This window comes from Chrysoperla carnea, chromosome 4 (assembly GCF_905475395.1).
Source record: "Chrysoperla carnea chromosome 4, inChrCarn1.1, whole genome shotgun sequence".
In the NCBI taxonomy this organism is placed as follows: domain Eukaryota; kingdom Metazoa; phylum Arthropoda; class Insecta; order Neuroptera; family Chrysopidae; genus Chrysoperla; species Chrysoperla carnea.
In genome coordinates, this window is record NC_058340.1 from 60810435 (window position 1) to 60823978 (window position 13544).

The 13544-nt window shown below is 29.3% G+C and overlaps 1 protein-coding gene across 1 annotated transcript; it reads left to right on the plus strand.

Moving 5' to 3' along the window:
• The first annotated feature begins 763 nt into the window (after nucleotides 1–763).
• LOC123298202 (luciferin sulfotransferase-like) lies at nucleotides 764–4541 on the plus strand. Its single transcript, XM_044880146.1, has 5 exons — nucleotides 764–980; nucleotides 1038–1131; nucleotides 1745–1895; nucleotides 2854–2974; nucleotides 3493–4541. Exons 1-5 carry the CDS (start codon nucleotides 842–844, stop codon nucleotides 3840–3842), a joined length of 855 nt encoding a protein of 284 aa, XP_044736081.1. The 5' UTR covers nucleotides 764–841; the 3' UTR covers nucleotides 3843–4541.
• Nucleotides 4542–13544: the final 9003 nt, after the last annotated feature.

Genomic DNA, 13544 nt, shown 5'->3' on the forward strand with positions numbered 1-13544 from the left:
AAAAAACATATTTTGGACAAAAAATACAAATTGACAGATTGTAAAATGTTTTTGCATATTCTCAAAATTCATGGCAAGCTGGATCGATTAAAATAGTCTTAGTTTCCTAAGTAGCTTACATGTGGGATTTTTGCAAAAAATCATAACGTGCGATAAGGAACATAGTTCCAAAAAATTTATTGCTTTTATGGAGAAATTTCAAAAAACAACATATTCTGAAAGTAATAAAGACAAATTAAAAAAAAAGTTTTAATAGAAAGTAAACACATTAGGAATGACATTAGAAAAGAAAAAACCAAGTGTCTCTATCTAATTAAGGGATGTACGAGCAGGGTAGATTTAGGGTTGAAATTATTTTTATCTTATTTTCAACTTTAATGATGAATTTTATTATAACTACGTGAATATAGACGAAAAGTAAGAATAAAATTATTCGATATCTACCTTGGTTTTCGAAATATCGAAATTTTCAATTTTCCATATTTTGAAAAATTACTCTAGATAACGACAAATTTCATTCTTACTTATCGTTAAGTTATAGTATAATTTACTATCAAAATGAAAATTTATATATTTTTTCTTTTTTTTCCTGCAATTATCTGATTATACACACTCATACCTCCTTAAATGCAAAGTCATATACTTAGCACAATATTGATTAGCTCTTGGACTAAAAGTATGCCACCGCCGTTGTATATTATTTTTTATTCATATGAACCAAATTTTGCAGTTTACTAATATTTCAATGTACACTATTATTTCAATCTGATAAGAAGTTGTAATACTTAAACACCCAAATTTTTTAAACATATTATAAATTATTATTCAACTAATTTGAAAAATGTCTTCTAAAATTATTCCTTTCTCCATAAACAATAGTATTGTGAATTTACCGGAAGGATATGCAAGAATTAGTGACGATATAGAAAATTTTACTGTAAAACAAACTGATATTTGGGTTTTAGGATTTCCCAAATCAGGTACATCATTAAATTTTATAGTGTTTTTATGGATATTTTTATATATTTTTTTTCCAGGTACCACATGGCTTCAAGAAATGGTTTGGTGTCTAGCGAATAATTTGAATTTATCATGTCAACGATCAATGCTTGAAAAATTTCCAGTTTTAGAGCAAGTATATTTTGATTGAGTTAATTTTGTTTTTATACCATGTATATATGAAATATACATAGTACATTAAGTTTAGTCCCAAGTTTGTAACGTTTAAAAATATTGATGTTATGAAAAAAATTTTGGTAGAGGTGTTCATAGAATCATCTTATTAGTCCATTTTCGATTGTCCGTCCATCTGTCAACTCGATAACTCAAAAACGAAAAAAGATATCAAGCTGAAATTTTTGCAGCGCACTCAGGACGTAAAAAGTGAGGTCGAGTTCGTAAATGAGCAACATAGATCAATTGGGTCTTGGGTCCGTAGGACCCATCTTGTAAACCGTTGAAAATAGAACAAAAGTTTTAATGTATAAAATGTACAGCTTTTGTTTGAAACATTTTTTTGTAGACATCACTGTTTACTCACGAGGGCACACATTAGATGCAAACTTTATAGTATGTATTAACATGGGATTATCAGTTATGTATGTATGACATGTATATGTATAATGTGATAGAGTAATCAACACTGTCTATACATGGTATTTCAACAAATAACTCAGTCATTTGTTTGTTTTCACTTGTTTTTGATATTGTTTTGATTAATATAAAATTGTTGTGAAATTTTTAGATCAAAGATGCATCACCATCATTCGGATGAGTATTACATACTAGAATCAATAAAATATTGTGATGATCTTCCTGATCCAAGATTTATTAAATGCCATTTACCATGGAATGCATTACCTAAGCAATTACGAACTGGAGAGGCTAAACCAAAAGTAAAGTAATTGTAAATTTATTAATTTATTTAAAACCAAATAGTGATAAGATTTTGAAATATCCTCAAATGTTTTCGCAGGATAAAGTTAAGTGGCATTTTTTAATTAATTTTAGCTTTAGAGCAGGCGCTAGATACAGTTGTGTGAGAGTGAAAAATCGAGGACTGCATTTTGTCACTTGATTCTTGTTCATAAAAGCTTATAGTTGAACAATTTATATAATTAAACAATTTTTAACAATTAAAAAGTTAAACTTTAGTGTCAAACAGTCTGTAATTATTCTTCAGAACTTTTTATACGATATTAAAAGATGATTTTAAGATTTTCAAAAACTCAAAAATTTAATTTTTTTGCATTAATTTTTTGCTTAGAAAATAACCTTTCTGGAGTTTTTCTAAACATTAAACTCTTAATTACTCAAAAACGATGAATTTTATTCAAAAAATTGGCATTTGACTGTTTCTGTGAATGTAGAGTGATATACGAAAATTGGACCGATAGGGTTTCAGGCAACATCCGGAATATTAATCTATAAGCTTTTCTGAACAAGAATCATTTTACAAAATGCGGTCCTCGACTTTTGCGCACTCAAATCTATTTAGCGCATATATGTGATATCCCAAAATGAATAAAATAAGTAAATTTTGTCATGTAAATGCCTGTCACCAACATTCATCTAAAATAATACCATAAAATGTTTTTATTAAGCTTTTAAGAAATTTTACAGAAGTATAGTCAGATTATGGGCGGAACATGGGCTGTACTTAACAAAAATTTAGATTTACATTTTCATTATCCAAAGGACAATATTCCCTGGAGAAAATCTTTTCTAATTTACAAGTCTCGATATATCAGCGTTAGGAGACTAAAATTTAGTTGCAAATAATAATAAATTCACTTTATAATAAAATTAATAATACATTCACTTAAATAATTATAGATTTATTATTAATTTCAGATTATTTACATCCATCGTGATCCAAAGGATGTTGTAGTTTCAATGCAAAATTTTCTAAACAATATGGGCTTTTCAAATCAATCCATTGAACAATTGAGTGAATCAATGCTAGAAAATAGGAGTAAGTTTATGGGACAATAGAATAAGGGTTTTGGCATAGTGGAGCAAGACAGACCCAGAAAAATAAGCAATATTTACCGTACGATAAAAGAGAACAATTTTCCTGCTTTAACTAAGATTTCTACTTCCATGAGATCAAGTTCTGCATGAAAAGCAAAATTTCTTTATTTGCTTCAGTGCTTTATAGGCAGGTTTGATAAAAAACAATACTACCACTTTGCATACCGGCATTTTCTTATGTCAGGTATTACGAGAAGAATTTACCAAATATTGGGAAGATGAAATTAAGCATTCATCACTAGTGAAATTATGTTTAATAAATGTGAAAAATACTCCGATTTATTTTCAAAAATTAATATTTTCAGCGTATATCTCAACAATACACCCATCGAAGGAAAATGGCAACTACATGAACGGGATATTGTTCCACTCTGCCTCGTGTTCCGCTGTGTTCCACCATTCCTTAAACTAAACAAACCACTAGTACAGATTAATTACAGTATTTTCATTTTATTACAGTAATGCGGGGTCCATATTGGAATCATGTGAATAGTGCTTTTGAAAATCAAAAAATATTACCAAATTTATTACTAATAAGCTATGAAGATATGCTGAACGATTTAAGTTCAATTATTCGAAAAACTGCAAAACATTTAGAAGTCGATATAGATGAAAATCAAATTGAGAATTTGAAACATCATTTAAGTTTCCAGTCGATGAAAAAGAATAAGACAATTGCCGTCAGAGAAATAAAAGGTGAAATTAAAACGGTTTTAGCCAAAGGTGTAGCAGGACGTCATAAAGAAAATATGTCACCTGAACTTATTTCTCGATTTGAAAAATGGGAAAACGAAAATAGGAAATATTAGTGTTTGTTTTAATGACATAAGAAGATTCATGTATGCTATTCCATAGGAACCGTGAATTTTTCAGGGATAAAAATAACCCTTTTTTCAAGAATTTTTTGATCCCTAATGGGGAAGAATTCGGGTTTGTTGTAAATCCCTTTCATAACACTTAGAACATGATTTATATGTGTTTCTAGAGAAGTCTGTATTTTTGTTCCGTTATTTTTTGGCATTCACAGTGGTCACCTTAAGTTGAAACAAACTTCAACTCGATATTCCTGTAATTTATCTTCAAATTAACCTAGCAAATTGTAAAACGGTATGTGAGTCTCAAGAATATGTCTCCTTTTATGTAGAAATATTATGTTTTTTTCGTGATAATTATGGCTTTGTACATCTTTACAGCCTCTACAAATGGAACTGGAGGGTTGTCAACTTTCCAGTTTTCCTCCCTCGCTTTTTAAATCAAAATATCATGTTTTTCGTGGTATATTTAGTAAGATAATTAAGCATTTTTATGTGAATTTTATTAAGATAAAAAGTGAGTCTTTTGGTTTTCATTTCATTTTTTCAAAAACTTGCAAAGACAATAATCTCATTTCAATAAGCTACAATTATTAATATATAAGAGGACAAAATGGCTTTAGTGATGGAGTTCTGCTGCTCATAACTTTTTGTTATATTTTATATATAATAATACCTAATATTTTAACATATTTTACCATTAAATACTGCCATTAAAATGTAAATATTTAAATACATTCACGATAGTTAATCGATATTAAATCGATAAACAATTTTCATTTGATCTCACATTTACTTAAGTATAATTTTTCCAATTATACGCAATCATTATACTTGCAAATGTGAATTATCGAATCAATTTCACAGCTACATGTTATTATAATTTAAACATTATTGATAGGTTTTATGGCCGCATATAAAATAATTTAGCATGATTAAATTTTTAATAAAAACATACAAAATAATCTGTTAAAATTGTATAATTTCTGATTATAATACCTGTGCAATCAAAAAAAGTTAATTAGAAATAATTTTAAAAGTATGTTTGTGTAAATTAATCACCTAAGCATAAATACTTAATAAATTATACTTAGTTAAGGACTACTTAAAAAATACGTTTCATATGAAACGTATTTTTTAAGTATTATATAATACACAGTATTAGGTATATAATACTGTGTCCAAAAAATAAGGTGAGATATGAATTTAAACTGCGCGCGTTTGTTGTGCATTATGAATTCCTTCCACCCGGCCAAACACTCAACAAGGAATATTTTTTGAACGTTATGCGTCCTTTGCGTTACGCTATCTGCCTAAAAATTCCGGAATTGTGGAAAGGCAAATCATGGTTTTTACACCACGATAATGCACCATCCCATACTGCACTCATAATTCGTGATCATTTTGTCAAAAACTCAACCCATATCGTTCCGTGACCACCGTATTCACCTGATCTGGCGCCGTGCGACTGCTGGCTGTTCAGCAAGCTCAAAAGACCGCTCTGGGGACACCGTTTTGATACGATAGAGGAGATTCAAGCCTCAGCGAAGACGGAACTGAAGGCAATCCCGGAAAAAGACTACAACCAGTGTTTCGAAGATTGGAAAATCCGTTGGCATAAGTGCCTTGCATCGGGAGGGGATTACTTTGAAAGGGATGAAATTGATGTATAAGAATACATAAAGAATTTTCAAAATAAATACAATGTCACCTTATTTTTGGGGCAGTATAAATCCTATATTGAAGTGTTTTTAAAGGTATGCTTTATAATTTAACAAAGCTAATTTCTTAAGATTAATTTGGAAAACTAATATTTATTAATTAAAAGAATGACAAATATTTTTCCTATAAAGAAAATTATAACAAGCGTCACTCCTGCCTGATTCCATAAAATTTATTTAAAGTGATGAATGGATGGCATTTGTGTTAATTTCTTCTATGATTTACTCTAAATCTTAAGGCATCAGTATTTAAAAAACTATGGTATATATCGAAAAATTTTACTCTTAACTTTCCCAAGGATCCACCCTCAAAATTTGAAACATAATTCTTATTTTTTTAGGAACTTTTTTAAAAATTACTTTCAATATTGAGATATAATTTTAAATTTAAATTTTGTTATTCTTTTCAACTCAAAACACGAATATTTTTTTCATTTATTAGGAAGTCAAAAATGGGTCGCTTCTCTATTGTATTTCAATACGATTAATTTTTGTTATCTATTTTTAAAAACAATATGATTTTTTGTTATAATCATGTATTAGCTATAATCATTTAATTGACCTTATTTATATGTTAAATCAACCAAATTAAAAAAAAATTAATCAGTTGTAAAACAAGAATTTCATACGCTTCAAATATTATTACTTTTTCATTTTCACATGTCAGATTAACCATTAACGTAAGTATTACATCTTTGTAAAAATTCAATGAAGATATTATTGAATAAATGGAATTTTAAATACTCTGTTTTTCTTATACAGAATGATACAGTGGGTAGCCCAAGATGACGGGCTAGTTATATTTTAGGCATTCCCATGATACGGGTTACATATGAAAGGAATGGCTGAGAAGAATATTAATAACATTATTTAAATCGGATGACAATGCATTTTTATGGTAAGCATAACCTGATTTCCCATCGCTTCCACCATATTTGATATACTTACCTTTTTAACTCCTGGCGGTAAATGAGGGATGTTATAAGTTTGATCGCTATGTGCGTCTGTCTGTTTGTGTTTGTTCCGATAGTGTTCCGATAGTGTTTCTAGCTATGTTTGAAGAAATGCGGTTCATTTTGGAAAGAGCTACAAGGAAAAAGTCACATTTGTCGGAGTTTTTCAAATTTTGTAAATTTTACTTGTTTAGATTTAAATTGAAATAAACTTTACTTTTTAAAGGGCAAGCTTGATGCACTCCGAAACGTCCTTGATATTTTTAATTAAGCGGCTCTAGCTTTTACAAACAGTTAGTTTAATTATTTTCTACTTTTAAGTACATTAAAAGCTTGCCATTTAAAAAGCATTTTTATTTTAATTTTTTTTAATGTTCAGTATCAATTCAAAAAGTTCTGCTGTTATAACCTGGACCACCCTGTATAAATAAAATAATATATATATTGAATGCAGTTTTATCAATATCAAAATAAGTGTTGTACTGAAAGATGATTCAGGAATTGTATGAGCTGATTGGGTTTTCGCCCTCGAGGGGGGAATAAATTGAAAAAGTTAAACAGTAAAAAGCATTATATTAGAAAAAAATAATATATTCTCGTATTGGCCTAAAAATTTGATAATTCACAAAAACACTATTTAGTATTAAAACTACAAAATACGCGCGGGAAAAGTGTAGAAAATAAATATTCGTAATTTATAATTCGCAGTTATGAAAGTTATAAGAAAAAAAGTGATTTCGACTTCGTTGAAGTGTCGATTAAAGTCTTTCCTGATCGATATCGCGTGAACAAAAAATGATAACTACGACTTCGTTGCGGTGCCGATCCAAGCATATTATGGTAATATGATCCGCAAAGAACTTCATAACATTTGGTCGAGTTTTTATTTTTTTTTATTTATTAATAGGCAAATTTTTATTATGCTGAGAAGTTTTTCGTATGGATTTAAAGGGTCGCACCACAGGGTCCGCTCCAAATTTTCTCAAGAAGAAATAAACTTTCTTTATCAATACTCCAAATGGCAGACAAAATAATCACAGGAATTTCAATTCATTATATGCTCACGATCAATTAAGACTTTATGATTCTTTTTGCGTAAAAAGTTTTTATATGCCATAACACTTTGATCGATGTTCATCGAAAATGATTTTAAACAAAACTTATTTAGCGAAATGCCTTTTTTCAGATATTTCAGCTTTTGAATCAGAATTACTTAGCCCAACACTAATGTCCATAACAATTTTAAGCAATTTTAGTCCTTACAGCATTCAAATCAACATTAAATTTTATGTAGCAACCGTTTAAGATAAATTTACGTTTTAAATGTAAAAAATTAAGAGGAAAAAAACGTGATATTAAAGGTAATCAATAAAAAATGTAAACTTGAAATCTACATAAAATCAATGTGTGTGGTTAATACCTAGAGCTTGTATAATAACACAAATAATTTATTTAATATTATTGTGATTAAAAACAGTTTAATTGAAATATTAAGGATGTACGAACACCAGAGACAGGTTGGATAAAAGGCTTGATTTTTTTAAATGTAGTTGGACTAAGTCTAAATCAATTCTGAAAATTTTAGGGGGGTTGCCCGATTATTTAAATAAATGAATGACTTCAAAAGTAGGCATTTTTAACATTGGTTTTATGAGAAAACGGTAGAGGGATTATATATTTTCATTGATTTCTCCAAAACTAGTCCGTAAAAATAACGGGTTGTGCGCTACTAGTTAAGGATGTATGAGCATGGTAGTGGGGACACAAATTTAAAAAAATATATTTTCGATGACTGAAAAATAATTAAATAAAGCATTGAATAACAGCATTGGAATGTATTTATTTAAGCGAGACTGTACACACAGCATTAAAAATTATTGTAATGCTATTGTGTTTTTTTTATTATAACAATGAATCAAATTAGATGTAGGTATATCTATATATATAAAACAAAGTCGTGTTAGTGACACTACTTATAACTAAAGAACGGCTGAACCGATTTAGCTGAAAATTGGCAGGGAGGTAGTTAAGAGCCACGAGAATAACATAGGATATTTTTATCCCGTTCGACAGCATTCCTGTGGGACTTCATAACTCTACATATACCATTTATTTATTAAACAAGGATAGTTCAAACCTACTTACAGTTAAATCTTATATGTCGATCTTTATTTATTAAATGTTATATGTACTGTCTATATCTATTTAATATATGTTTAGAGCTATCTTTGTTTAGAATATTCATTTTATAATTTAGTGTTCTCTTACAATAAATTATAAATGTTTGTTGTATCTACTATCTTTTTTTGATAATTTTTTATTAAACAAGGATAGTTCAAACCTACTTACATTTAAATCTTATATGTCGATCTTTATTTATTAAATGTTATATGTACTGTCTATATCTATTTAATATATGTTTAGAGCTATCTTTGTTTAGAATATTAATTTTATAATTTAGTGTTCTCTTACAATAAATTCTAAATGTTTGTTAAAAAACTAATGTAATAAAATGAACTAATGTAATAACAAATATCTTACACTTTTGCAATTTGTAAAAATCGAAAAAATCATAAAAAATTCAAAAAAACACAATTTTTGTAATTTTTGGTTGGGTTGGGTTAGGTTGGGTTAGGTTGGGTTAGGCTGGGATAGGCTGGGTTAGGCTGGGTTAGGTTGGGTTGGGTTGGGTTGAGTGTGGGTGTGGGTGTGAGTGTGGGTTGAGTTGGGTTTTTTTTTCAATTTTATTGATCTGTATATATAAAAATAAATTGCTGTGCGTTAGTCTCGCTAAAACTCAAAAACGGCTGGACCGATTTTCAAAATTAAACTAAACTAAATTAAAAAAAAACCCAAAAATTAAACTAAAGAAATCAAAATTTATTAATTTTTTATCGGAATCGCTATTGTTACGCTTGATCCTCAAGGTTGCAAGAGTGTACCAAAATTGTTCAATATATAGGAAGATACGTACAAGTATACTGCGAAGTTATACTATTTATCTATATTCAGTTTGTAAAACATAACCAAAAATTTCAAGAAGAAACTCAAGAAGAATGTTTGTCATTACTTTTGTTTTATTTGTGTTTATTCCCATATTGTTTATATTGTGTATGTTTATTAACATACCCGTGCGCCTGGCCTTTGCGATGATCATAAACAAATCGCAAGGCCAGTCGTTGGAAGTTTGCGGGATTAATTTAGAATTTCCATGCTTCTCGCATGGACAACTATATGTCGCGTGTTCACGTGTAGGAAAGCCATCGTCTTTATATATTTATGCTCCGAAAAACCAAACTAAAAACGTAGTTTATCAAAAAACTTTAAATTGCATAGATATATTTATTATGTTTTGTTATGTATTGATTATATTTTGTTGTGTTAATAAAACACATAAAACATGTTAAAATGACCAACAAGTTTCATTTAATAACCTAATACCATTTTAACCGTAGATAATACAACCAGTGTTAATTTTTGCCAAAAATAAATTAGAGTCTAAAGGTTGACATAATCACGAACCAAAAGTTGTAAAAAAAAAAGTTGCAGGTGATACGAAGTTCACCGGGTCAGCTAGTATGTATATAAAAACAAACAATGTCATTTTTGAGTGATTGGTAGAGGGCTTTGTAGAAAGTACGGGTGGGTGAAAAGAATTCCGATTACTTGACGTTCCCGGTTATCAAGACTCTACTGTATGCACCTTTAATACATAGATAATCACAACTTCATAATTAAGTTACTAATTATAGACATAATCATTAAATATACCTACTTTAAAAATATTTACTTTAAAATTACTTGTTTTTTTTTAAACGAATATTAACGTTTTTTTTTTATATAAAAATATATAATATTCAACTGGTTTAATAATTAATATAAAATAATTACAATTTAAACATTTGCAAATTTTAATAAAAATACTAATTAATGAGTTAATTGATAGAATCACATCGATTAACGATTCAACGAATGTCGTCGTCTTCAGCGAAGAAGACATTAAACCACCCACAGTTGAAAACATACTAATTGTATATTTTGTAACTTTATTATCAACAAGCGAAAACAAACAATTCACTGAGTTAATTGTTGAAATACCATGCATAGACAGTGTTGATTACTCACATCACATTACACATACATACATGTCACACATACATAACTGATAACCTCATATTAATACATACTTGCATCTAATGTGTGTTCTCGTGAGTAAACAGTGATGTTTACAAAAAAATCTTTCAAACAAAAGTAGTTTATTTTTTTATAAGGAACATTTTTTACATTTAAACTTTTGTTCTATATCTACCGGTTTACAAGATGAGTCCTACGGACCTAAGATCCAATTGACCTATGTTGCTCATTTACAAACTCGACCTCACTTTTTACGTCCTGAGCACGCTGTAAAAATTTCAGCTTGATATCTTTTTTCGCTTTTGAATTATCGTGTCCACAGACGGACGCACGGACGGCCAACCGAAAATGGACTAATTAGGTGATTTTAGGAAAACCTATACCAATATTTTGTTCGTAGCATCAATATTTGTAAGCGTTACAAACTTGGGACTAAACTTAGTATACCTTGTATATTATATATATGCATGGTATAAAAACGATGTCAGGTTTTTTTTTAATAGAACCAGGTGAAATATTATGGAATGTTAACTATGTGGATTATAGCTGCACTTTCAATACACTTAAATCCAACAAATAAAAATTTTTAACCAGAATAAAAGTGTAGGCTTTGATTTCCTCGGCAAGATTGTGAAATAACAAGTGAAAGCAAACACTTGACTGAGTTAATTGTTGAAATACCCTGTATAAAAAGTTATTATTGTCAGAGCTTATTTTATTTTAAAGAAATTAGAAATGTTTAAAAAACCTACACAATTATGTTTTGGTTTTCGAAGATTTTGAAAATTTTCGAAGCTATTATCTAACATTTTTTCGTTTTTGAGAATCTTTCACAAGACCACTAGTTACCTTTAAATTTGCAGCTGCTTATCTTGTATAGTTTTGGAGAAAATGGACGCCAAAGTTTTGCCCTAATCTGCGCCTTTACGGATAAAAAGTGATGTTTACGAAAAAATATTTCAAACAAAAGAGAAATTTTTTTGTAAGGTAGAATTTTTTACATTTAAACTTTTGATCTATCCATTTACATTTAAACTTACAAGATGGGTCCTACAATTGATCTAAGTTGCTCATTTACGAACTCAAACTTTTTTTAATACTGTCGAAGTCTCCAGCCAGGCTGAAGATAGATAGGGGTAAAATTTGGGTTCGACGGGATGTGTTAAGTGAAATGAATGCCTTTGAATTAATGGATTAGAGTTACGTTTCGCCAAGACAACTTCTGTTACTTTTCGTAAAGTAGACAAAAGTGTTTGAATAGATAAAATCATTAAGGAATACAGACACAATTAAAGTCTATTCAATGTCTTTCATTTTTTGCAATAATGTTTCACAATAAGTATTATAGTTTTAGTTAAACATGAATGAGAAATCGATAAGTAATTTTAAAACTGTCTATACATTTTGATTAGACTGAAATTTATATAGCGTATATAAATAATTGACTAAAGTCAATTGTTCTCTTTAACGTATTATAATCTGATTTAAACAAAGTAAAGTAACGTTACCAAAACAACAAAATATTTTATATTTAAAAAAGTCTGGTGTTTACACTCACGTGCGCTCCATATATCTACGTATATTAAAATTAACGATACTAATAAAAAAAACGTTTCGTAAAAACACGTTCTGGTGGGCATGATCCCTATGGTTCACTCCATCAACTCCATATCGTATGATTATCCAATCACGGTAACTTAAACTAAATGCTAAAAATATCTTTCTTTCTAAGTAAGCATCACCTTGGCCAAAGACGGATATTAATAGGACGACCTTTTTCTGAGAATTTGTATTTCACAATATTTTACATGTACTCTTAAGCTCTGCAAATTTTTCAATAATATGATTAAAGCAAATAAAATAAGACTAATAGCCAGGGCCCGATCCAAGGGGGGAAGTGAGGCGGGCGGCCGCCTCACCTTCGACCGCGATTTGGACCGAATGTCAGCATTGCGCTTAGGATTCTTTTAAGTTAAGTACCTGTAACAGATGCAAGTGGTGGAAGAAGCTTTTCCAAATTAAAAATAATAAAAAATTATTTGCGATCCACCATGACACAGAATAGATTATCTGGATTGGCTATGATTTCCGAAAAATATTCTCAGTATTCAACAATAACACCCCATCTTTGGAATAAGAAGTTCATGACATGATGTAAGTGTAAATATTATTTTTTCCCGGAGCCCGGGGCAAAATAGCCAGATCGGGCCCCGCTAATGAAGGAAGCCTTCGTACCAAATTAGCAATGCTTTAAAAAACTAATTAAGAATTTGGAAAATTTAGAAATGAAAATCAATTTTTTGAAAAGATAAACAAACAAAAACTTAAATAAATATTCAGTTTTTGAGTGTATTAAGTATATGTATTCACACTACGTCTAAGTATTATTTACAGTAGCTGCTGTCACAAATAGTGCACGAATATATGAGCATGGTTTAAGAACTAGACTATAATGGAAACTCCTTTTAGGACGGAGCTTTAAGCACATGCTAAAATTTACCAAGATATTTGTTGAAATCTTGTTTTGAAAGTCATCTTTTATTGTCTGTATATTGTATATAGAGGTAAAAAAAAACGTAAAATTAACGACAAATTAAACAGCCTTTTAGCCTCCCAAATAATAAGTATAATAAATTTGAATGAAACATGTGAAACAAAAGAGAAGGTAATGGATATATCGTGTTTACACTACCAACAATATTTATTTCAAGATAAAAAATATGTTCAAAGAACACAAATAAGCAGCACTTGAGCACTTGTATAAAATGGTTCAAAGTTAGGTGGCATAACAAGAACATGAATAAATTGAAGCCTGTTTATATGAATTTTAAAAATGAAGCACGGCTCAAGAAAAGAGAAACTGATAGAAATTTTACAAAAAAAGTTATAAT